General features: G+C 48.6%; 1 protein-coding gene across 1 annotated transcript in view; it reads left to right on the forward strand.

Annotated features, from left to right (window-relative positions):
* TRIM8 (tripartite motif containing 8) overlaps positions 1-23,766 on the forward strand; it is a 130,059-nt gene that overhangs the window by 63,009 nt on the left and 43,284 nt on the right. Inside the window, exons 2-5 of the mRNA XM_069611677.1 lie at positions 247-342; positions 9,172-9,405; positions 11,146-11,177; positions 14,870-14,985. Coding sequence (XP_069467778.1) covers positions 247-342; positions 9,172-9,405; positions 11,146-11,177; positions 14,870-14,985 — 478 coding nt within the window. The remainder of the gene's footprint in view (positions 1-246; positions 343-9,171; positions 9,406-11,145; positions 11,178-14,869; positions 14,986-23,766) is intronic.

Here is a 23,766-nt window from a genome sequence, read left to right on the forward strand (position 1 = left end):
TTTCTGGTTAAACAACTGGAAGGGTCTATTTATTTGTATTTGGAATAAAAAAAAAATGTAAATGTGGGTGGGCATTTGGACAATGTCTAGGCCATCATTTGGAGGTAGATCTTGTGGCAGAAAGTAATTAAACTTATTGTCCGACAGACCCAATGTTGGTGGGGCTTATGCTGTTGCATGGCCTCTTTGCACATTTCATTGTGTATCTTTTTCTTAAGTTGTCTGTTTTTTCTTTTTATTCTCTAGAAAATGTTGATTAAGCAGCAGGACCGACTGGAGGAGCGTGAGCAGGACATTGAGGATCAGCTGTACAAACTGGAATCTGACAAACGGATGGTTGAGGTAGGCAAGGCATGTCTACTGGAGACTGGGATCTCCTTTTCTTTTTTGAATTTCCAATTTAGAAGTGCTAGGGCACTTAAAGGGCCTCATTACAACTCGGGCGTTAAGGGTTAACGCCACCGTTAACCCTTAACGCCTGATTCTAATTTTAACGCCTGCTTTTAGCAGGCGTTAAAATCCATGGCGCTAACCTGCCATGGTGCTAATTACGCCGCCGTAATTTACGGCGGCGTAATTAGCGCCTTCCCCACTCCCATTATGCCCTATGGGGCAAGAATGGGGAAGGGAAAATGGGAAATGGGGATTTACCGCCCCACTCACCTTGGAATGGGGCTGTAAATCCGCCATCCACCATGGTGTAAACAGAGTTTACACCATGGTGGTAAAGTTGGTGCACTTAGCACCAAGGTTGTAATGAGGCCCAAAGTGTTCAACTTTTCGAAGTGTGGTGCCCAGTACTTTTTTCGAATTCTATTTAGCTGAGCGTGTTGCACAGATCTTCTCTGTTAAGAAGTTATACTTTGCCTGCCTAATTCTGTAAGCTTTTAAAATTATTGCAGGTGCACTGTATACCTGATTAAATTGAACATTGGGGGCCGTGCAACCATCTAGCTATAGGTAATGACCCTCACTTCAGTTAATCAGTACTTCTCTCAGGGTGCCAGCGTGCATGCAAAACAGTAGAATTGAGGGATGGTGGTGTAATTCTTTCACCCAGTTTCCTGCCACCTACAAACGGTTTGCCCAACGAGCTGGAGTACAGAGCATCGTTGGCCGTTTCTGAATGGTTGAGTTTCAAAGGCACCCTCCAGTTTCTCTCCAGATCTGCAAATACTTTGTTGCTCTCGTTTTTCTAATGTAGCTGCCACTTGCTCGATCTACAGAGGGGCAACCTTGTGCAGCTGCTTGGAGTGCAGTGCAAGAATTCAATTTGACTGCATCCGAGTCTTGTTTGGCTAAGTAGATACAAACCACCTAATGAGTATTCTAAACCTCCTTACTTGTGTACATCTTTTTTTAGTGTGCCCCTATTGAATGGTTATCTGATCTTGACGACCACAATTGGAGAGGTAAATGTAATCCTGGCCAAAACAGATTTTTTTTATTTTATTTTAGGGGAACCCCTGCCCCAAGTCAGTTTTTCCACCCTTTTAAAGCCACCCAACCCCATCCAATTTTTAACCTCTTACCCCACTACCCTTATTTATTTAAACTTTGCGGTGTTTTGTCCACTCTGAACTTTACCACTCAGTTTTGTTTTCAATAAAATGACTGGCTGGATACCTTATTGGCCACCGGGCACACCCGGTTTGTCTTTTGTAATCCTGCCTCAAAGCTGCGTTGCATTGCTATGCCTTGACCAAATATAATTTTGTTATCCCTCTTAACTTGTATTTTTATTCCTCCCTCCGCACCCCCCAAACATGTTAATGGTGTTCATGTCAAATAGCAGCTAAATCAGTATTGATTCACCGCCATTAAAACCCTTAAGTGAAGAATTAATTTGCAGTAGCTCTATTACCTATAGTCCATTTTTTTAATGTTACATTACATTGGCCCTCATTACGACCCTGGCGGAATCCGCGGTGCTAAATGCACCGCGGAGCATGGCGGAAAGCCGCCGATAGCGCCATGGGGGTTGGCGGATTTACCACCCCATGCCGACCTTGGCGGAGCGGTAAATCCCCAATCCCCATTTTACCCTTCCCCATTCCCATTCTTGCCCCATAGGGTATAATGGGAGTGGGGAAGGAGTTAATTACGCCGCCGTAAAGTACGGCGGCGTAATTAACAACGAGGTCCCTTAGCGCCATGGTTTTCTCCGCCCGGTAAAACCAGGCGGAGAAAACCTCCATGGCGCTAAGGGAACTCGTAGTACGGCGGACGGGTCCGCCGCGATTACCGCTGGCGGAAACCCACTCCGCCAGGGTCCTAATGAGGGCCATTGTGTACAACAATGTGCTGACTTTTGCAGATGTTGCTCAAGCTGAAAAACCGATGCACTGTGCCACCACACAGTCGTATTAAAGAATTTCCAGCAGATTACACTGTGGGGACTAAAACTGTGAAAGTACATGATCTGGGTGGAGTATGAAGAGAAATTGAGTGAGACTAAATGTAACGTAGGTTTGTGACCCAGTACCTTCTTGGGTCTGCAATTCTGGTGAACGCCTCCTGCACTCCCCCATAAATGGCTTCACCAACATAAATTGACATGTTACATTGAAAACCTTTGCACCTCATCACCTTTCCCTGCAGATTCTTCACGAACTATTTTGTGAAAGAAGACTTTCTAAGACTAATATGTTTTGAATTCAGCCATTTCAGGTAGATTTGTGTTTCTTGCGTCCTTCCAGATTCAGCCTTGTGATCCTTCGGTTACACCTGAATGCCTGTTGCAGAATGCATTCACTACCCTGACTGTTATTGAGGTTCTTTGAGAAGTCTGAAGGCATTTTGTGGAAGGCTGTAGGGATAGCCCATTAAATGCTTCCGAGCAATCTTTCTTTCTGCCTGCCCGTCTCTTCCGGCCTTGAGTCCTCTATCCCTTCTGGCGACTCCTGCGTGGCCACGCCTTGATTTACTCTGCATGGCCCCGCTAGGCACCAATGTAAATACAGATGCATTTGAGCAGTAAAAACTGGTCTCTGAAAAATGTTTGCTGTGCTTTTCTGCATTTTTTTTATTTACGTTTTATGTGGATTCATCCCATTTGTAAATATTTTTTTTTTAACCGAATGTATGTAAAAAAAAAAAAAAATTGCAGGCAACATAGTACACTGTTTATTAAATGAGAATCTGGTATTAAGCGATGGGCGCATACACTGGTTGGGACTAATGCTGTTGTGTCATGTTAAGATACTCCTTTAGTACACATTCATCACTGTCTAAACGGTTGTGCTGGACAGCAAGGTTTGGGGGCAGGCATGATGATACATTTCTGTGAGAGGTGTTTGTTGTGACGCCAGTACACCAGACTTCTCACGACCGACAGATGCGGTCGAACGGACCGCATCCAAAAGTTTGCATGGACTAAAAGTCTGAAAAATGCTACCACCAAAGGTTTGAACTACCAAAATTTCGAACCTTTGGTGGTAGCATTATAGGTAAGTATAAAAAAAAGACTATGGGGGTGTCCCCGCAACACCCCGCTCACTATACTGTGTGGTATAGTGAGCGGGGTGTTGCGGGGGACACCCCCCGCAGCCCAATAGTGAAAAAAAACGGGGGCTGCAGGGTTTCCCCCGCAACACCCCGCTCCTTATACTTTACATACTTTACAGTATTATGTGCAGGGGTTGCCGGGGGAAACCCCTGCAGCCCCTCTTAAAAAGAAAAGGACCCTGTGGTGCTGGTTCCCGATCACAGAAGTGAAAGGGAACTGGCACCGCAGGAAACCAGCGTGAAGAAGGTAAGTAGGGTATGTTTGTGTTGCGGGGGTTGGGGGTGTGGGTGGGGGGTGATGCGTGGGTGTGTTGTATGTATGTGTGTTCGCATGAGAAAGGTGCAAACCTTTGGTAGTTCGCACATTTCTCATGCGAACGTTCCGGCTGCGATAAATTCAGCCACGGCCGGATCACTTAGATTCTGACCGACATCAGAATGGGCATACACTCCCTGCTGAGGCAAGCCTGCATTCGGTTTTCTGTGCCCCTCGATGTCCCTAATAAACCAAAGCCTAGGACTCGCTCCCCTGCTGCAAGTGTCTGTCTGTTCCTCGAAGGGCCAACATGGAAAGTAATAAGGTGATCAGTTTTCAGCACTCTTTTCTTGTTCCACTGGTGGCGATCTAGCGTTAGGGAATGGTTCCTTTTTTATGTATGGATTCTTGTCTGAGTCTAATTTCATGAAAGGACGTTTTTAATTAAAAAGAATGTGGCACCCATGTTTTACTTGCATTTGCATGTGCCTGTTGCAATAATGGCTGAGCTGCTGTATTACCTTTTTGGCCTTCTGGCCACACTAAAACATCTTGCCATGCTTGTTCCATTACCTTGGTATTACCAGCCTGTATGGCTAGCACGCCCTTCATTATCGCTGTAGACTGCCTTCTATTTCTGCTGTGATGCTGTCTAGCCCTATATGCCACATACTCTTACGTCCCGTCACCTTTCCTCCATACTGTATGATATGGCATTTGTAACACGCCTATACAAGTCCCTGGCCTCAATTTTTGAGGAACAGGAGAGATCTGATGAGGAGAATGTACCCTTTGGACTGGAATATGTTACCCCAAATGTCCCGTAATGTTGGATTTCTGAAGAAAGTTAGATGAGGGACCTTGTGGAATTCTTACATAATGCAAGTGGCATTGATGCATCTCCTGAAACAGATTTTGGCAGGCCAGAACCAGGGGAGCATGCCAGTCCCTCATACCGTCAACTAATGAGAAAAGTTGTCCATTATTTAGGATGGGCTAGACCACCAACCCAATTCATCCAGGATGATTTGACCGATATATTGAACCATGGTCCCACTGAAGATCCAATCCTACCCTTCCATGTAGCCTTGCAAAGTAGGGTGCCAAAAATTGGGAGACTCTGGATTCTATTCCTCCAGTGAATAAATCCCTTACTTCAAAATACCGCCCTGCCAGTAGCGACCCCGGCTATCTGTCTAAATATCCTGCTCCAGAGAGTCTGATGGTCCAGGCAGCCACAGCTTCAAATAAAATGGCGTACCCATCTATCCCTCCAGACAGGGACGACAAGCATGTGGATGGCTGGGCACGCAAGGTATTTTCAGCTTGGAGTATGGTGTTAAAATCGGCCAACTCCACATGTGCCTTGGCAAAGTTTTCGTACACTCTGCGGGAGTGCATTGCAATGGCGGCGGAGCACATACCAGAAGGGAACGAAAGGGAAGGATTCCTAGCCATTGTTAGAGATGGAAAGGAGGCCATGCAGGAATCCCTTCAATCTGGATTGGACACTGCAGATAGTTGAGCAGGTCCATGGGTACTAGCACAGTAATGTGCAGATTTGTGTGGCTACGGAAGTCTGGTTTTGCACCAGACGTGCAGAACAGTCTTCTGAACATGCCCTTTAACGGGTCTCACCTTTTTGGCAGCAAGGCTGATGAGAGCCTTGAGAGGTTGCAGACCGCAAAAGCAGCTGCCAAGTCTTTAGGAGCTGTTATTAGGTAACCTCAACCTTTTTGTGCGCCAGGACGATCCTATCGTTTCTACTCATATGGAAAGGCAAGAGGAATGGCCAGTAAAAGGAGCCAGAAAAAGGCCACTTGCGGTGGACTAAGAAAACATGCAAAGCCAACTCCAACTGCAGCCTCTTTGCCATCAGCGGCTGCAGCAACTGTCACAAAACCACTTTAGTGCTTGCATCACACACCAGTAGGAGGCAGGTTGTCGCAGCATCTGCAAGAATGATGAGCCATTACTTCAGATGTTTGGGCTCTAGAAATAATAGCCCAAGGTTACTGCCTTCCTTTTCTAACGCAACCTCAAAGCAATCCACCAGGGAGACACCTTTTGAAGTTTTCAGACCCGCTCCTGCAGCAGGAAGTTCTATCCCTGCTGGAGAAAGGTGCTATAGAACCAGTACCTGTAGCGGAGAGAAACGAGGGATGGTACTCCCCTTATTTTTTGATCCCCAAAAAGGACGGAGGACTGAGACCCATCTTGGACTTAAGAGGCTTGAACAAGCTCCTCAGGAAGTACACGTTCAAGATGGTTACTTTCACAGATCCTTCAGGCCCTGCACCTTCAGGATTGGTTGGTGTCATTGGACCTCCAAGATGCTTATTTTCATGTGCCAATTCATCTCGAGCACAGAAAATACCTGAGGTTCGTAGTTGGCGACTCGCACTATTAGTTTCGAGTCCTGCCATTCGGATTGACCTCTGCCCTGAGGGTCTTCAAGTTCATGGTAGTTGTGGCAGCGCACCTCAGGAGAGGGGGGGGCTTTACGTCTACCCCTACCTGGACGATTGGTTGATCAGAGCACATTCTGCCAAACAAGCACTAGATCTGAAAGTCACCTGCCACTTCCTCCACAAACTGGGCTTCTCCCTCAATTTCAAGAAGTCCCACATGACGCCTTCCCAACAGCTCCAGTACATAGGGGCTGTATTAGACACATCCTTGGGAAAGGGCTTGCCTCCCAAGTTGAGGGCTCAAGACCTTCTTCAGATGGTTTCCAAATTCCAAAATGCCCAAAATCTCCAGACCCACCACTTCTTAAGGTTACTCTGCCTCATTATATCCTGCATCTTCCTAGTGCCAGAGGCACACCTGAGGATGAGATCCCTTCAATGGGCTCTAAAGACTCCATGGTCCCAGTTCTCAGGTCAAATGACTGCTTTTCCTCGGATTCTGAACAAAACGTTTGGCATGATCTTCTGTAGTGGACTTGCACAGAGAATATCCTAAAAGGAGAGCAGGTTTGGCAACCATGGCCGGAGATTACAGTAGTGACGGACGCCTCACTCATGGGGTGGGGAGCTCATGCAAACGATTATCAGCGGTCGCTGGTCTCCAACCTTTTTAGAGCTGAGAGCAATCAGATGAGCGCTGAAGGCTTTTCTACCATCTGTCAGAGGAAAAAATGTCTTGATAATGACAGACAACACAGGGGCCATGCATTCTCTAAACAAGAGGTGGTGTTGGGTCACTACCTCTGTGCAGAGAGGCAATGCAGCTCTGGTATTGGGCAATTCAAGAAGGAATCTCCTTAACAGCAGTTCATCTAGCCAGGGAGGAGAATGACGGCGGACGCTCTGAACAGTCCGCTGAACAGTCCCACGAGTGAGAACTGGCTTAGGAAGTAATTCAAGAGATCTTCGCCCTTTGGGGAACCCCTCAAGTAGACCTATTTGCGACCGGCATCAACCAGAAGTGCGAAAGGTATTGCTCAAGGGAATTTCCCCCGAGAGGAGCCCTAGGGGACGCGTTCGTGGTGGTGTGGAAGTTCCCACTATAATGCACATTCCCTCCGATTCCCGTCATTCCTCAGATCATCAGGAGACAGACGGTTTGGAAGCCGCATGATCCTAATTGCGCCAGGAGAACAAGCTACCCGGACCTTGTAGACATGTCAATCTGGCCCCCGGTACGTCTTCCTCAGAGGGCCTTCTCTCACAAATGGAGGGTCAGGTTCTCTATCCAGAGGTCAAGATTCTCAACCTTCACGCTTGGTATCTGAAAGGCTGAGATACAAGGATTGGGACCTTCCAGATGACGTCATGGAGGTGTTGCTTTCGGCAAGAAGACCAGCAACAAAATCTCTATACCGTTGCAGTTGGAAAAAGTTTTGCAACTGGTGCAGAAAAAAGAATGTTGATCCTTTACTATGTTCTGTCCTGGAAGTACTGTCCTTCCTCTTGTCCCTAGCACATAGAGGTCTAAATGTTCCATCTTCAAGCGCTCGTCGGAAGAATGCTCCTATTTCAAAATTCCTTTAGTACAATTCTTAAAAGGGCTCACCAATGTGTTTCCTCCTTACCCTTTCAAAGTACCAATTTGGGATCTTAATCTGGTTCTAAAATTCTTAGTGTGCCCTTTTGAACACTTGTTCATTAAGATTACATGGAAAACTGCTTTCCAAGTTGCTTTAACATCTGCAAGAAGAGTGAGGGAATTGCAGGCACTGTCTTCTGGGCCACCCTATACTGTGTTCCATAGGGACAGAGTGGTATTAAGGGTTAAACCCTCATTTTTACCTAAAGTTGTGTCCGATTTTCATTTGAATCAAAAGATTGTTCTACCCGCATTCTATCCTCTACCTCCTCCTAGTAAGGAAGAGGAAAGATTGCACAGGTTAGATCCGAAAAGAGCTCTAAGCTTTTACATTTCTAGGCTTTCCAAGCTTAGAGTGGATAATCAACTTTTCATTGGCTACACCGGAAGGAAATTGGGTCAATCTGTGTCGAAACGAACCATATCACGTTGGCTTGTGGTTTGCATTTCAGAATGCTATAGATTAGTGGAGAAAGACCCACCAGAAGGCTTAAGGGCCCATTCCACCAGAGGCATCGCCTCTTCGACAGCCCTTCAAAGAGGTGTGCACATAAAGTCCATTTTTGAAGCAGCAACTTGATCTTTGCTGCATACTTTTTCAAAATTCTATAGTCTGGATGCTTCCCAGTCTAAGGAGCTGAATTTTGGTAAAGCAGTACTATATTCAGCCATTTAAGGGTATCAAAAAAAAAAATCTACTCCCTCCTCCAGAGAATTGCCCATACTGCTTTGGGAGTCTATCTAAGATGAGGAATACGTTGGAGGACACAATCCACTCGAAGAACAAATTACTTACCAACTGTTAACGTTCTTTCGATTGGATGTTCCTCCAATGTATTCCTCATCGCCCTCCCAACCTACCCCTCTGTAGATTTTTTTCCAGGTTATTGCCACTTCAACTCTCACAGGCTAACACCAGACTACCGGCACAATCTACACAGTAGAACAAGAGTGAGGGGGAAAAACAGAACTGAAGCCAACGGGCGCTGCACGTGCTACTTGTATGCCTGATGACCTCACCCTCGACGGACGACTTCGGGGGACCATCGACTCGACGCATGGGCGCCCTATGCTGAAAAACATTTTTCCGAAGCAGCTAAAGCTGGGTGGAATACATCGAAGATGAGGAATACGTTGGAGCATCCAATCGAAAGAACGTTACCAGTTGGTAAGTAACTTGTTCTTTTGTGACCTAGCAAGGGATGCATGTTTTAATTGTCTGTTAAACTGCATTAGCTGATATAAGTGAGCCACATTACCTCCTCCAAGCGTATCCCTTCAGTTGTGATTGTATATGGCACAACATAAGTGAAATAACACTGTGAGGGGGGGGGGTTCTCCTTTCTTTCCCCCAGGAGAAGGTTAGCCAGCTGAAGGATGAGGTGCGCTTGCAGTATGAAAAGATGCATCAAATCCTAGATGAAGACCTCCGGAAGACCATGGACATCCTGGACAAAGCCCAGGCAAAGTTTTGCAATGAAAATGCTGCTCAAGTTCTTCACCTTAACGAACGCATGCAGGAAGCCAAAAAACTGCTCAGTTCTGTGCAGGTCATGTTTGACAAGACCGAGGACATAAACTTCATGAAGGTATGTTACTTGAGAAATGTTTTTTTAATTTTTTTTTTACAGCTAGCATCACTTTGCCTGAACTTGTACAATGTTTTAGTCTAATCCATAAAGGAAACTGTCAGTTTTCTGCCTGGCCCTTAAGTGGTATTCAAACTTTTTTTTTATGCCAAGCCCCTCCCCCCCCACTCCCCCTCCCCCCCCCCTTCCAGCCCCCATTCCTGCTTATATATTCAATTAAAAGCAGTCGCTGTACTCACTTTTTGAGAGCATTGCCTTAAGTTGTGGGAGGTGGTTGGAACGGAATGCTGCCATCTGCTGTGTATGCTGTGGTGGGGATGAGGTGTTGAGAGTATCCTGAAACTAACCCCATCATGCCACATTGCAGCAGATCATAATTGAAATCACTTGGTTTCCTTTGAAACACTTGTTGTCGCTGCCCCAAAGGGAACATCTAATCCTTCCGTATGATTGCCAAAAGTAACTCGCTTCAGTTCCCCGACGTGGCCCACAACCCCATAGAAACACTAGATTGGACACTGTTAACAAGGTCACAGAATGAAACTGCAAGAAAGGGAAACTCCTGTCTATGCTGTCCCCGTACAGCAGCCTAGAGAACAGAGGAGACTCTGCAGAGCAGTAGATCCTGAGTGCAAGCAAACCTCTGCACTCTGGCAGTGGGAATCAAAGATGAAGGTCCCACATTTAATCACTTGACCCTGCACTTGCCACCCTGACATCCGAAAAACCATGTGGACCTAGGGGAAAATACGGCCACTCACTTGGCTAATACAATGGCCCAGTATCCTCATTGATCCACCAATTTAAAGCCCATACAATTAAAGATGGGGTGGGGGGGGTGAGTAGAACCAGGGTAGTCTGAGTTTGACAGTGGGGCAGGTGGCTCTGAGTTGGCGGTTGAAGGAGCATGATGCTGGAGAATGATGGTTAGGAGGAAGAAGCAAAGCAAAGTTGTAGGAGGACAGGTAGTGGAGGTTGGGAATACTAAGCAGTGGATTTGGTGAGTAATACTGAGAAGGCGGTAGCGCTGGGTGAGTACAAGGTATTGGGAAGAGTTTGGAAAGAGAAGGAATGGGTTGAAGCTGTGAAGGAATGAAACTGAAGCAAATAGTTGGAGTAACGGAGGACATCCTGTGGTTCACAATAAGATGGTGACTGAAGAGGGGGTGATGGGTACAGGAGGAAGGTGGAGACCATAGGCTGCAAAATGTTGGAGACATTGTCGTGTTGTGGGATTTCATCCTATAAGGACTTTACCTCTGCGATTGTCAGGACAGACATGTTGGAAGTGCTTTTTTGGTTTCAGATGTTCAGGTGCTTTTCCAAGCAGAGAGTGGGGGCGTAGATGTCATAGGTGCCTACCTCTGGAATGGCCTCCCTGCCCCTCTCAGACTAGCCGGATCTCCTTAAGTTCCAGAAGGTTATCACAGCCTCCCCTTTTTGTCTTGTGCCTTGAAACACCATTTGCTGTATAGGAGCACAATACATGCCCAATGAAGTTCTTATTGGGTTTCAAAAAAATAGACTTGGGATTGTCGAACTGAATGGCTGGCTGCTTATGTGCAAAAACATGTGAACAAAGTTAACTTGGATAATTTAGATAATTTCGGTTGTGAAGCTATCTATTAAAATCGGAGGATTAAAACACCCATCGCAACTACAATATATATTAATGGATCTATTAGCACAGCAAAGTGAGTGCTAGTGAGCGTACTAACTGTGATTCTTTTTCCATTATAGAATACAAAGTCTGTGAAAATCTTAATGGACCGGTAAGAATCCATTACTTTGTTTTATATTTTTTTAAAAAAGACAGTTCAGACCCATTATGCCATGGTGTTTTCGTGTGACCGTTATTGTTAGGTTGAGTAAACTGGCAGATCTGTTTGATTGTTAAAATGCAGGATTGTCTGAACAAGGACAGGGAACCCCAGTAATAATTATTTGGGTTGAAGAGATTAAGCATAGTCTTATTTTGCTGTGGCCTTAGATCTAGGACAGATACTCCAGACGGTTACATGGGTTTTCCTCCCCTTTTCTTGGCATCGAACCTTTACTGTGCATTTTCTACCACATTTCCCCTCACATAATGGGGGTGGGCATGCTCCTCAGTCCCTCCAGCAGCCCTTTGTTTACCCCCACCTCTATTATTCCAATATCCACTTTATCAAACCACCCATCCGTTTTAAATACTGTGGAAAATTTACGTAAACAATGTTTTCTTGCCCCCTAAGAGCATTTAGGATACTGATTGGGACTGGTGGTGTTCTCCACCCTAGCCATCAGAAGCAAAGATTGAGTGTGCGTTCTGCTTACTTCTAACTTTATCCCTATTTTAGGTGGACAATTGAATGTCATTGGGAGTTGTCTGCGCCATGATCTTTTTAGAGCTTTCACCTACCTGGGTTGAGGGAATGAGCCCCACGAGTGACTTTGAATGAGTTTGAGGTTATTTGGTGGATTGCTACCCCCAGAATATTTTTCTTTCTAATAAGGCATTTTGCTGCACAAATTGTGGGGAAATAGGTCCACACATATACAATCTGTTCTGTGGGATAACTCGTGAAATGCTCCAATTGATGCCAGATCACTACAGTACACTAGTGCATTTTGCAATCGCTTTTTCCTTCTGATCGTGCCAAGAGAGGTTTTCTAAGCATTGCCAATTTTATACTGTTTTTGCCAGAGTTCCCACTGCCCCAGTTTTGCACCCTGCACTCCCGAGACTCCCATCCTTGCTTACACATGATCCCACACCTACGCTCTTGCGCTAATGCACAAGAAATTGCATATCTGCATGCATAGAGTATCCTGTGGCTCGCCCTCAGGAAGCAGCTACTCTGGCACGCAGGGTTTTGCTATGCTATGCAATTCCCTGGTAGGTGCTAAATCTTTTGGCACAAGGTGCCTTCCTTCACCCTTTTCTGCCCACAGCTTGTGCAGACTTGTGTTGTGGGGGTGAGCAATCTTAAGGTCCTACCCAGCACTTCACACTCAAAGGTCTTCTGGGGCCTTTGGAAGCAATTTTTATTTCGGCAACCCCAGGCCACTGTTTGTGTCCAGCTGCAGAATCCCAGCTCTGCAACTTAGCATGTGCAATGGGGGTGCCTGAGTGATCCCCATTTCACACACTGCACAGAAACCGTGTCCATGAGTAGGGGAGGCTGTGTTGGGTTGCCTGTTGCTCATGGAACTTCTTTGGTGGCTGACTTGGGCATTGCCCAAATGGCAATAATGTGACCAACAAAGCCGTTTTGATGACTTTTGATTTATCTGTACTATTGGCACCTGCAGAGTCAAAGGGTCTAAAAAAGGTGTGTCACGGTATTGGTTTTATGGTGCTATAACCTTCTTGCCGAATGACGGTATATCGTGCTTATCACTGTAGAGCAGGTGGTGTTAACTGATCTTAAATATTTTCTTAAAGGTCATAAATTGTCAGCATTTTGAAACTTGTCTCTGCACATTTTTTAGCTTATCCTCCAGGAATCTAAGGCGGCTGCAGATTTGGTCTTTCATGGCGCACTCGTTGATCGCCTTGAATGAAAGAGTGACTAGGGGAAAATGCACATTTTGAGCAATGAGCTTGCTGCTCAGTTACATGTTCTCGCTTTGAAAAACGGCCTCGACCTGCATTATTTTGCAACCACTTGGCATGGGCATCATGACCCCTCGCTGCGATCAGTCATAAAAGTTTGTTTTTATCCCATTAAAGGGAGAAAAGTCAGTCATGTGAGGTCTGAAAACCCATGTCATTGTGTTTCTTTTGTCAAAATGTCATAGCCAACACACATTCACCGACAGGTTGCATATTGATCAAATCACTATAGCTTCTTTACCATCTGCACTGACCATGTAATCCCAACGGGACAACATTCAGTGGGCGCTGTGGATTTCTTACAATACATGTTCATTTACCTTCTTACAGATAGTGGCACAAAAGCTTTTTAAAAATGACGAAGTTAAAATACATATCGGCACAAATATGGCCTGGGCCACCACCTCAGCACAGCCCCATCATTACCATTTTCTCCAGGTCTGAGCGCATTAGGACCCTTGTCATGGGAGTTGGGGCGGAGGAATGCTTTCATGGGTGATATCACAAATCGAGGATAGACCTGAGAAATATCTCACCCCCCATTGCTCTGGATAATGCAAATTGAATGTAGACTCTGTCCTGCCTGCGTGAGTCAGTGCCATATACAGAAGGCAGGTGAAGAATCAAGCGAAGCAACAACTCTAGTGCCAATGTGCAAATCTACAAGGAGAACAGTGGGGGGCAGTTTATATACTAGCACAAAGCACTGATGAGCCCAGTGTTCATACAGTCTACAGAGCTAACGTTTGTTTGTGGACCTGCATCCGAAGGGCATCCAGTTCGTCCCCCTCTCCCCTTTGAATTCTGGGATGTGTAGTTCACCCATCTTTCAAATTGGTGGTAACACTACAAATCTGCTGATCTTTAACCCGTCTCTACTGATCACAAAGGGCGGTCACGGCATCAAAGCTGCGTTTACTAATGTGGTCTCACTTTCCCTATGCTCTTGTCGGCCAAACAAGGCCCCCTTGGCAGACGCCACATCCCGCAGTGCAAGATCCAGACTGCAAAGCACTTGCTTACTGCAGCCTTTCCAAATCAGATTGAAAAGCTCAATTAATAGCTGCAGGTCCAAAAACGGTATACCGGTATAAGCAACGTGACGGTTATTATAATTCAATTAGGTTGTTCACGATATCTATAACAGTATACCATTACACCCTAGTCTAAAAGTGACTAGTAAATGACATCGCAGTCAGCACCAACCTTTCCTTGAGGTATGCTTAAGACATTTGATATCATAGGACCTAAGAATGTGATCCATTAAACCCAAATTAGATTGAATTAATTTTCCTCATAAGCAGGCTGTAAATGTGTCTGGTCCTCTGTTGGAGCGGGGGGTCCGTTTGGCAAGTTGGCATGAATGCATCATAACCAGACACCCCGCCAGTCATGATATGAGCAACTTGGGTTAGCTATGTAGGATTTGGCTGTAAATAATTCCTCCCTTTTGACAACGAAAATCAAAAAAAAGCTCTAAAGAGAGGTTGCAAAGAATGGATGATTCCACCTAACAAAATGCACGCAGTTTAATTTTAAGCCATCTCTAGATTAAATAATAAAATTAAAGGAAGGCTTCAACCGGTAACATCTCCTGATCATACGTTTGATGTTTAAACTGTTCAGCTACCCGCTATCTGAGAAGTTTCACTTGTGTGGCGGTCAAATGCTTTTTCTAATTTAGTCGAATTGCACGTTTGCTGGTTTTGTATCCAGTACAATGTTTTGTTTTTTAGGTCTGTTGTACATTCATTTATTATTGGCCTTGAGTGTGCTCTGGTGTGCTCTGGCAATTACCTTTTGTATTATCCTGTACATTTTAGTAAGTTACTCTATGCATGTTTATATTTGTCTTGGCTTGAATAGAACTCAGAATTGCACAGGCGGTGGTCTCCCTCCTGCCAAAATAGGACACCTCAACTCCAAACTCTTCCTTAACGAGATTGCCAAGAAGGAGAAGCAGCTGAGGAAGATTCTAGAAGGTAAATGTTGACCATGTGGATATACATGCATCCTTATAGAATCTAAGCATACGATTGTGCTGTAAACTGCTTGTCAATAACTCCTGTCAGTGTTCCTCTGATGTTTCTGAGATGAAATGGAACGTTTTCAACTGGAACTTGATCAACAGCTCACCCCCCGAATGGTGGCTATACCAAGGAGGAAAACAAAGTAGGGAACACATACAAGTAAAATCACAATAAGTTATACCAAGGAGCAAATTTGCAGGGGACAAGGCCTCGGAGCAGAATTGTATTGGATACATAGGAATGCATGAGGGGAAAAGGAGAGGCGGCAAGCTTGAAGTTTAGGGCAATGTCCCCGACTTGCTTGAAGAGCGTTCTGGGGTGGGGTGAGGTGTACTAGCACAAGGCAGCGCCAGAAAACAGGTGCCACCCTTTGCCCGGAGTATTCTGGATATGGAGTAGACTTGGTCATGTGACCTTCACAGGCTGATGAGGAACTAGGTGGTTGGGGTAATCTGGGAGAGGTTTGGACTGGTATTCAATGTGTAAGGGGGATAGATGGGCAATGTGCAGGAGCCAAACATTTTGCAAAGCTGAAGAAATGGAGGCAGTGCATGTAGCGAAAGCCTCATTATTTGGGTAGTCTAAGGATACTGGTGGCAATATTATTTTACGCTGTAAATGTCTAGAGCCTGTGCATATTTCTTTTGCAAATCTTCTGGTTTCCCCTCAAATAAATGACAATGGGTGTTTCCCCTCAAATAAATGACAATGGGCTTCATTATAAGTATGCCAGCCCGGAAACAACGCTGCCGGTAAGCTTACCGGCATACTACAGGTCTGCCTGCCGGAGCCGCTGTGCCCGACGGGTCGAACCCTGTCGGGCACAGCTGCCACAGTAGGCAGACTGCCCATTTACCAGTGCCGGACTTCCCGTGCCGCTGGGGTTGTAAAAATGTGTACACATGCCTATGTATTTACTGCTACAAACTTAATTGCAACTAGAAAAAAGCCTGGCTTCTCCAGCATGGGGTCTGGCATGGATTCACATGCTCATGAATATTCCCCGTCGTCAGGCTGGGAATCCTCGGTAAAGAAAAAACCAGTATCAGTTTCGTTTCTGATCTGTCTTTCGTAGTAGTAACCAATCACTGATCTCTGCGTCATACTGACCACAGCCAATGACTGCCCTCTACCTAAGCCCCGCCTCTGGCAGCCATCTTCAGATTTTTACAGCACGTTCAAGTGTTGGGATCCTCGTGCTATTGCTCTCGAGCGTTAGTGCTATTTTTTTCACTTTTTCCTCAAAAACTTAAATTTTTCGGTCAAAAGAGCCTCAAGCTCCACCGTTTCTTCATCCGATCAACGGGGACCCGTGTCGGATTCGTCTACGCCCCTCAAGGGTGAAGATTTCCGCGCCACGCTTTTGGAGGACTCCAGAAGTTTCTCAGGCCCATCTCGGACATGGCCCAGGAGAAGGGAAGCTCGACGCCCGGAAAGCTGTTCAGGGTCTGCCCTGGATGCCAGCTTCAGAATGTCTTTAAGGAGGACGAACACTCCTTCTGTCTTTACTGCCTACATGAGGACAAGACGCACGTGGAGAAGGACTGTGCGTTTTGCGGCAATATGTCGGAGCGGACCATGAAGGACCGCCATCAACGTCTCGCCAACTGGCTGGAAGGGAAGATCCCGTCGGGCGAGAAGAAGAAATCCGAGCGGTCTTCTAAGACCTTTGCGGACGCCCTGGCGACGAGGGTCCAACACAAGGCCAAGCACCGCGAGTCCGCTGACACCGGGAGCGCCGAACGGTCGGGCTCTACGGGCGCCAGGCAGGGCGCATCCTCCCCGCCACCATCAACTACGAGCCAACGCTCTGGTTCGGGTAAGAGGAAGGCCGAGCACCCGGCGAAGCTCCTGGAGAGGCCCCGGTTGAGCTCGAAGGCCCCACCGGAGGGAGAGCGAGGCGGTGAGCGCACCTAAGGTGGTGAAAGCCTTAATCCATCCGGCCAAGGCCTCGATCGAGACAGTCGCGGCGGCCCTGGTTCAGCCTGTGGAGGCTACACCAGTGGTGGCGACCTCGGGGCTCAGTCTCCCTGCCACCGCGGAGGGAGTCCTCTTTTATGCCCATCGACAGGACCCCCGTGAAACCTCCGATGAAGAAGAAAAAGGGGGGGCAGGAGGTCGTCGTGGATTCGGCCTCAACCTCTGAGGAAGAGCTGATCGAAGTCTTAAGCCACGGCGTTGGCGTGGAAGAAGACCAGCCCGTCGGGAGGGACCCTGACGTAGGAGACGATAACGTCGAGGGTGCCGACGTGGCCCCTGACCGCCCGTCGTACTCCCCTCAACCAGTGCCGCAAGACAACTCAGCGGCCATTTTGTTGGCTATACAGTCCTTATGCTCGGAGATAAGGACGAGACTGCCGTTACCATCAGCGGAGGAACCGCTCCCGACAGGGGACCCGGAGCCAGGCCCTTCTGGGAGCCCTCCCCCTAAGAGAAGGATTCATCCTCCACCTCCTTTTCAGCCATCGCGCCCTGTTCAGCCCTCCTCCCCGTCCACCACTCGTGGGGATGATACGGGGACTGACACGGCCGCGACGGGTACGGACGACGAGGATCTGCCGTCGTCGCCTCCCACCCGGGCTTCCCCGCCCGACGAGATTGGATCGTTTCACTCCATGATCGCCAGGGCATCCGAGCTTTTCCAGCTCTGCCCGGAAGAGAAGGAAGGTTTCCTTTTATCAAGGGCGCGAGGCCAAGAGGAAGACGGTCCTCTCAGTACCTCTACTGGACGATATTTGGGATGAGGACTCGGTCGTCTCCGCGGCGGCCAGGAAGAAAGCGCGGGGGGGGCGGCCTCTACGTCGGCCTCCCCGCCGGACGGCGAGGGAAAGAAATTGGATCCGATGGGACGCAGGGTCATCTCGTCTGCAGCGACGACGATTAAGGCGGCCAACGCCTTGGCTATCGTAGCCCGCTACGACATGAGTTGTGGTTCAAACTGGCCCCCCTGCTGGACTTCCTACCGGACGACAAGAGTGCGGATGCCCTAGAGATCTTGCAGGAAGGAGAGGTGGCGTCGGACCACGCCATTACGATTGCGACTGACATCGCTGACACTGGATTTCGCTAGTTGGGCAACGGCGTGTGCCTTAGGCGGCGTGGATGGCTCAAGGCTACTGACTTCTGTCAGGACGTGCAGACCAGAGTCTTGGACATGCCGTTCGACGGAAACAACCTGTTTGGGAAAACAGTGGACGATTCCCTTCAAGGCAGACACGGAGACGGCCCGGGCTCTTGGGGTTCTCCAGCAACGGCGACCGCCCTTTCGGAGCGGCGGAGGCAAACAGGGTGCCTCCAAAGGTTCCGGCGGCGGATTTTCCACCTACCGTCAAGCGGCCCGTTCGTCGTCGCAGGAAGCTTACAGGGGACGAGGCAAGTCGGGCGGACCCCGCCGTTGTCGCCAAGGAGGTCAAGGCGGCAAAGCCTCGTCGAAGCAGGACTGAACCGGCCGTGGGGTCGGGCCCCCACCGAAGCACCCCAGTGGGAGGCCGGCTGGCGAGCTTAGTCAGCGTGTGGGAGTCCATCTCCACCAACCGTTGGGTGCTGGACGCCCTAGCCCAGGGTCACGCGCTCGGGTTTCTAAAGAGGTGCCCGCGCGTCCCCCCTGTGGGCAGGAAAGAACACGTCCCTCAACTTCTCTTGGAGGTATAGGCGATGCTCAAGAAGAGCACCATCAAGCTCGTCCCAAAGAGGCTTCGGGGCTCCGGAGTTTACTCAAGATACTTCCTCGTGAAGAAGAAGACGGGAGGATGGCGTCCCATCCTGGACCTACGACGACTGAACAAATTCATCAAGGCACAGAAGTTCCGGATGGTCACCCTCCAACACGTCCTGGGTCAGCTGGAGGAGGGCGATTTCCTGTCGTCGTTGGATTTGGAGGATACCTACTTCCATATTCCCATCCTAAAGGGACACCGAAAGTTTCTCAGGTTCGTGGTCCAAGGGCGTCACTATCAGTTCAGAGCCCTTCCCTTTGGACTGAGGTCGGCACCCAGGGTGTCACCAAGTGCCTCGCATCGGTGGCGGCACAGCTGCGCCGAGAGGGGATCCACGTCTACCCCTACCTGGACGACTGGCTCATCCGAGCGAAGACGAAGGAGCTTGCGGTGGAGCACACGGCAAGGACCGTCCAACTTCTCACGGATCTGGGATTCTCCATAAACTACGCCAAGTCCCACCTGGTGCCCGCGCAAGACGCACTGTTTCTGGGAGCGAAGCTCAACAGTGTCGCTTCTGGCCTCTCCGTCGGAAATGACGAGGGCCATTTTGGGCAAGGTGCAGCGGATGCTGGTTGTGGACGCGGCCAGAGTGAGGTCCATCAAGTCCCTCCTCGGAATGATGTCTTCTTGCATTTACCTCATCCCCCTGTGCAGGCTCCGGATGCGCCCGTTGCAGGAGTTCCTGGACGCGCGCTGGATCCAGACGACGGGCAGCTTCGAGGAGAGGATCATACTCGACGAGAGTTTCCGACGAGCGATCCGGTGGTGGGGCACCCGCGTGCATCTGACGGCGGGCATGGACTTCCAGACCCCAGGCCACCAGGAGACAGTGACCACGGATGCCTCCCTGGAAGGGTGGGGAGCGCACACCGAAAATCTGCACGCGAGAGGCCTTTGGCTCCCAACAGAGAAGTCCCTCCATATCAATGTCCTGGAGCTCCGTGCAGTGTTTTGGGCCCTCAGGTCCTTCCTTCCATCCCTCAAGGGCAAGGTGGTGAGGATCTTCACCGACAACACCACCACTATGTTCTACATCAGGAAACAGGGCGGAACCAGGTCACCAGCCCTGTCCAGGGAGGCGCAGGATCCGTGGCATTGGGCTGTCGCCCAAGGGATGTTTCTGGTGCCGTTTCATCTGGCAGGGATAAAAAACACCATCGCCGACTCACTCGGCAGCGAGCTGCGCTCGTGCCACGAGTGGGAACTACGACAGGATCTAGTGGACCGCCTCTTCCGACAGTGGGGCACACCCCAGATCGATCTGTTTGCGACGGCGACGAACTCCAATTGCCGGAGGTTCGCCAGCAGGTTTCCCCAGCCGAGGAGCATGGGCGATGCTTTCTCGTTCCCCTGGGAGGGCCTGTTTCTATGCGCGTTCCCTCCATTGCCATTGCTGATCCGCCTCATCAACCAGCTCAAGAGGTCACAGTGCAGGATGATCCTCGTCGCACCTGCGTGGCCGAGGCAGATATGGTTCCCGGACCTTCTGGACTTGTTAGCGTCCCCGTCAATCAAGCTGCCAGTGGACGCGGATCTTCTCTCCAGGGAAGGAGGCGCCATCCTCCATCACGACCTGAAGTCGCTGAACTTGCAGGTCTGGCTCCTGCAGCGTTAGAGTTTGGAGGATACGACATACCGGCCGACTGCAGAGAGGTTCTTGCAAAGGCCAGGGCGTCCTCAACTCTTAAATGCTACGGACACAAATAGAAGAGGTTCTCTGTCTGGTGCCACGCACAGAAGATTAACCCTCTACGGATTACGGCCCCCCCAAGTACTGCCGTACCTACTGACGCTGCCCAAAGCTGGACTGGCGCACGCGTCCATCAAGATTCATCTTGCTGCGATCTTCCGATACACCAGAACCACGGGGCGGATGTCTTTGTGGTCTCATCGTCTGGTGAAAGAGTTCATGAAGGGACTGTTCAGATCGTTCCCGCCGGTGAAGGCTCCGGCGTGGGAGCTCAACGTGGTGCTGACCAAGCTCATGGGACCTCCGTTCGAGCCTCTGCACTCGGCTCCGTTGAAGTTCTTGTCGTGGAAAACAGCGTTTCTTGTGGCCATCACCTCCGCACGACAGGTGGGAGAGATCCAGGCCCTTTCCTGCAAGGCCCCGTACTTGACTTTTCACGACACGAGGGTAGTGCTCAGGACGCACCCCTCCTTCATGCCCAAGGTGCCGTCGGACTTCCACCTCAACGAACCCTTGGTGTTGCCTGTTTTCTTCACTTCGTCGCCGGATGAAAGGACTTTGCACTCGCTGGATGTGGCTAGAGCGCTGAAGTTCTACGTGGACCGCACAAAGTGTTTTCGGAAGACGTCACAACTCTTTGAACTTTGGAGCTGTCAATCAGGGGAAGGCTCTCTGGAAGGCTTCCATTTCCAGATGGCTCTCCGGCTGTATCATGTACTGTCATCGATTGGCAAACCGACCGCTGCCTGGCCGTCCGAGAGCCCATTCCACCAGAGGGATCGCAGCTACCACGGCGTTCCTATCTGGTGTGCCCTTGCTGGACATCTGCAGGGCTGCTACGTGGAGGTCGACGCACACCTTTACGAAATTCTACTGCGTCGATCGGGATTCCAGGGAGGAGTCCAGGGTCGGCCAAGCAGTGCTGCGCAACCTGTTCGCCTAAGGTGAGCCTGGTGAGGAGGTAAGATTTGCTTAATGTTGAGTTTGATGTAATGCTTAATGTTGAGCCTTTGCCACCTCCCGTGGTTGTGCATGTGTGTACTGCTATGTATTCTTTATTCATGAGCATGTGAATCCATGCCAGACCCCATGCTGGAGAAGGAACAAGTTACTTACCTGTAACTGTTGTTCTCCAGCATGGGTCTGGCATGGATTCACATGCGAACCCTCCCACCTACCTTTCTGCGGCTCTTCACTTGGTCATACTGCCACTTCACGTGCTACCAAATCTGAAGATGGCTGCCAGAGGCGGGGCTTAGGTAGAGGGCAGTCATTGGCTGTGGTCAGTATGACGCAGAGATCAGTGATTGGTTACTACTACGAAAGACAGATCAGAAACTAAACTGATACTGGTTTTTTCTTTACCGAGGATTCCCAGCCTGACGACAGGGAATATTCATGAGCATGTGAATCCATGCCAGACCCATGCTGGAGAACAACAGTTACAGGTAAGTAACTTGTTCCTTACTCATGCCATGTCCATTCACTGTTGTCCTGTTTACGGTTCCTTAAGAGACCCTCTGGCATTCTGTACTGTGTACCTAGGTAACCAATTTCCTGTTATAATTAAACGTGTCTTTTAGAGCCTACAATGTATTGGCATGAAGTGATTATTTTTAGTGATCTTGCTGACCCTCCATAGGTTTGTAAACTATCTGTTATCAGCCCAGTGCATTACACCACGACATGCGCGGCAAGACTCTGCCCTATTAGCCCCAGTTTTGTTAAATGTTCTGGTTGCCCTACAAATGTAAATTGTTGCCCCCAAAAGCATGCTTGGATCAATTGAACTAATAAACTTACTGTCCTCTTACAGGTTAGATCACTGCTGTTTTTCTAGCTCATGGTTCCAATTTCTTTTTGTTTAGTAGCCAATCCCCCTGAATTTGATTTCTGTAGTGTCTCCGCAGCACACGATGTGAACCTGCAGAATTACTGTGCTCAAGAGTGTTTCATCACGTGTAGCATGAAGGTGCTTGCCAACCAGCCCATGCTTGCCCTTAATAGAGCCTTAGGTCACTAAGCGATCTTGCTCAACTGCATCTAGGATGTTTTTAAGTACCACTTTTTCTGGTGGCTCCTTCTACATTCTTGTGTGTTTTTAAGAATGCCCCTGCCTTAAACTGTTCCCTAGTGCACCCAATATGAAGGTTTAGGGTCTGCAGGATTTGTAAGGCATTATAGGGGCCCTTTGTTACTTTGGGTCTTGGACCTGCACATGTGTGAGGTGCTAACGGGTCCCTGGGACCAAACTCGTCCCCTGCCTGTGGAGGGTCCTTTTTCTCATGTATGGAATTGTGCACCTTTTACAATGAGATTCATTGCTTTCTGCTCTTTGCTATCACCCAGAATGTTTCATCTCTCCATTTCCCTCCTGGCAAACCCTGCATTTACAGCTCCCGTCCTTCTTGCTAGTTACAGCTCTTCCCCTGAAAATGAATAAGGCCCACTCTTCCCCCCCACCCCCCTTCATTAGGCTCTCCTTGCCCATCTTACCCCTCCGCCACTGCCCCAGGACCTCCAGTTTCAAGCCAGTAGGGTGAAGATTTTAGAAGCTGGCTATTTAGGACTTTGATGCTTCAATTCTACTGGCATTCAGACTCATTTTGAAAACCCACTTGATTTTTACTTTTACAGTGATCTGAAATGTATATCCATAAAGTAAAAAAAAAAACAGCAACTCTCAAGAGCCCTCTGCTTTAAAGCCAACACCTGCTCATGCCCTGGTGGAGTTGGGCCAGCATTGTGCCTGGCCTTTGTCCCATCTGAGAAGCCATTTTAGAATTGGGCAGCTCTTATTGGTGCTTCCAGACCATGTGACCTAGTAAATAACTTTCCGGAGGCTTCCTTAACAGGCCAAGTTCTCTTTGGTCCTATTGGGGTAGGAGTAGGTCCCAGGGCCACCCATTCTTCCCTACTAACCCATCGTACATTTTATTTTCTGATCAATGCAGAACTAACACGAGAGACGGTTCCCAAATCTCCAACTAGTGCATGTACCAACCTTGCAATCTAAATTGCCTGCTTTGGCCACCTAGGACCATGTCCACCTCCTCACTCTGTGCCTACTATTCCCCTTCCAATCCTGTTCTCCTCACTGTTAATATCACCCTCTCTCATGGCCTCCACCCATTCACCCGGTCTTGGGATCTTCTCTCCCATCCTACCCACCTCCTCTGCTCTTACCTGCTTCCTTTCATCTACTCTAGCAATTACCTCTGCTCCCCCTGTTGACATCTGACTGCGTCTCTGGATTCCCAATCCTTCTGCCTGCAAAAACCTCCTTTCTCATCATTCTATTCCTACCACCCCCAAACTCTTGGT

The sequence above is a fragment of the Ambystoma mexicanum genome, chromosome 8, assembly GCF_040938575.1.
Source record: "Ambystoma mexicanum isolate Mex_15411 chromosome 8, UKY_AmexF1_1, whole genome shotgun sequence".
NCBI classification, from domain to species: domain Eukaryota; kingdom Metazoa; phylum Chordata; class Amphibia; order Caudata; family Ambystomatidae; genus Ambystoma; species Ambystoma mexicanum.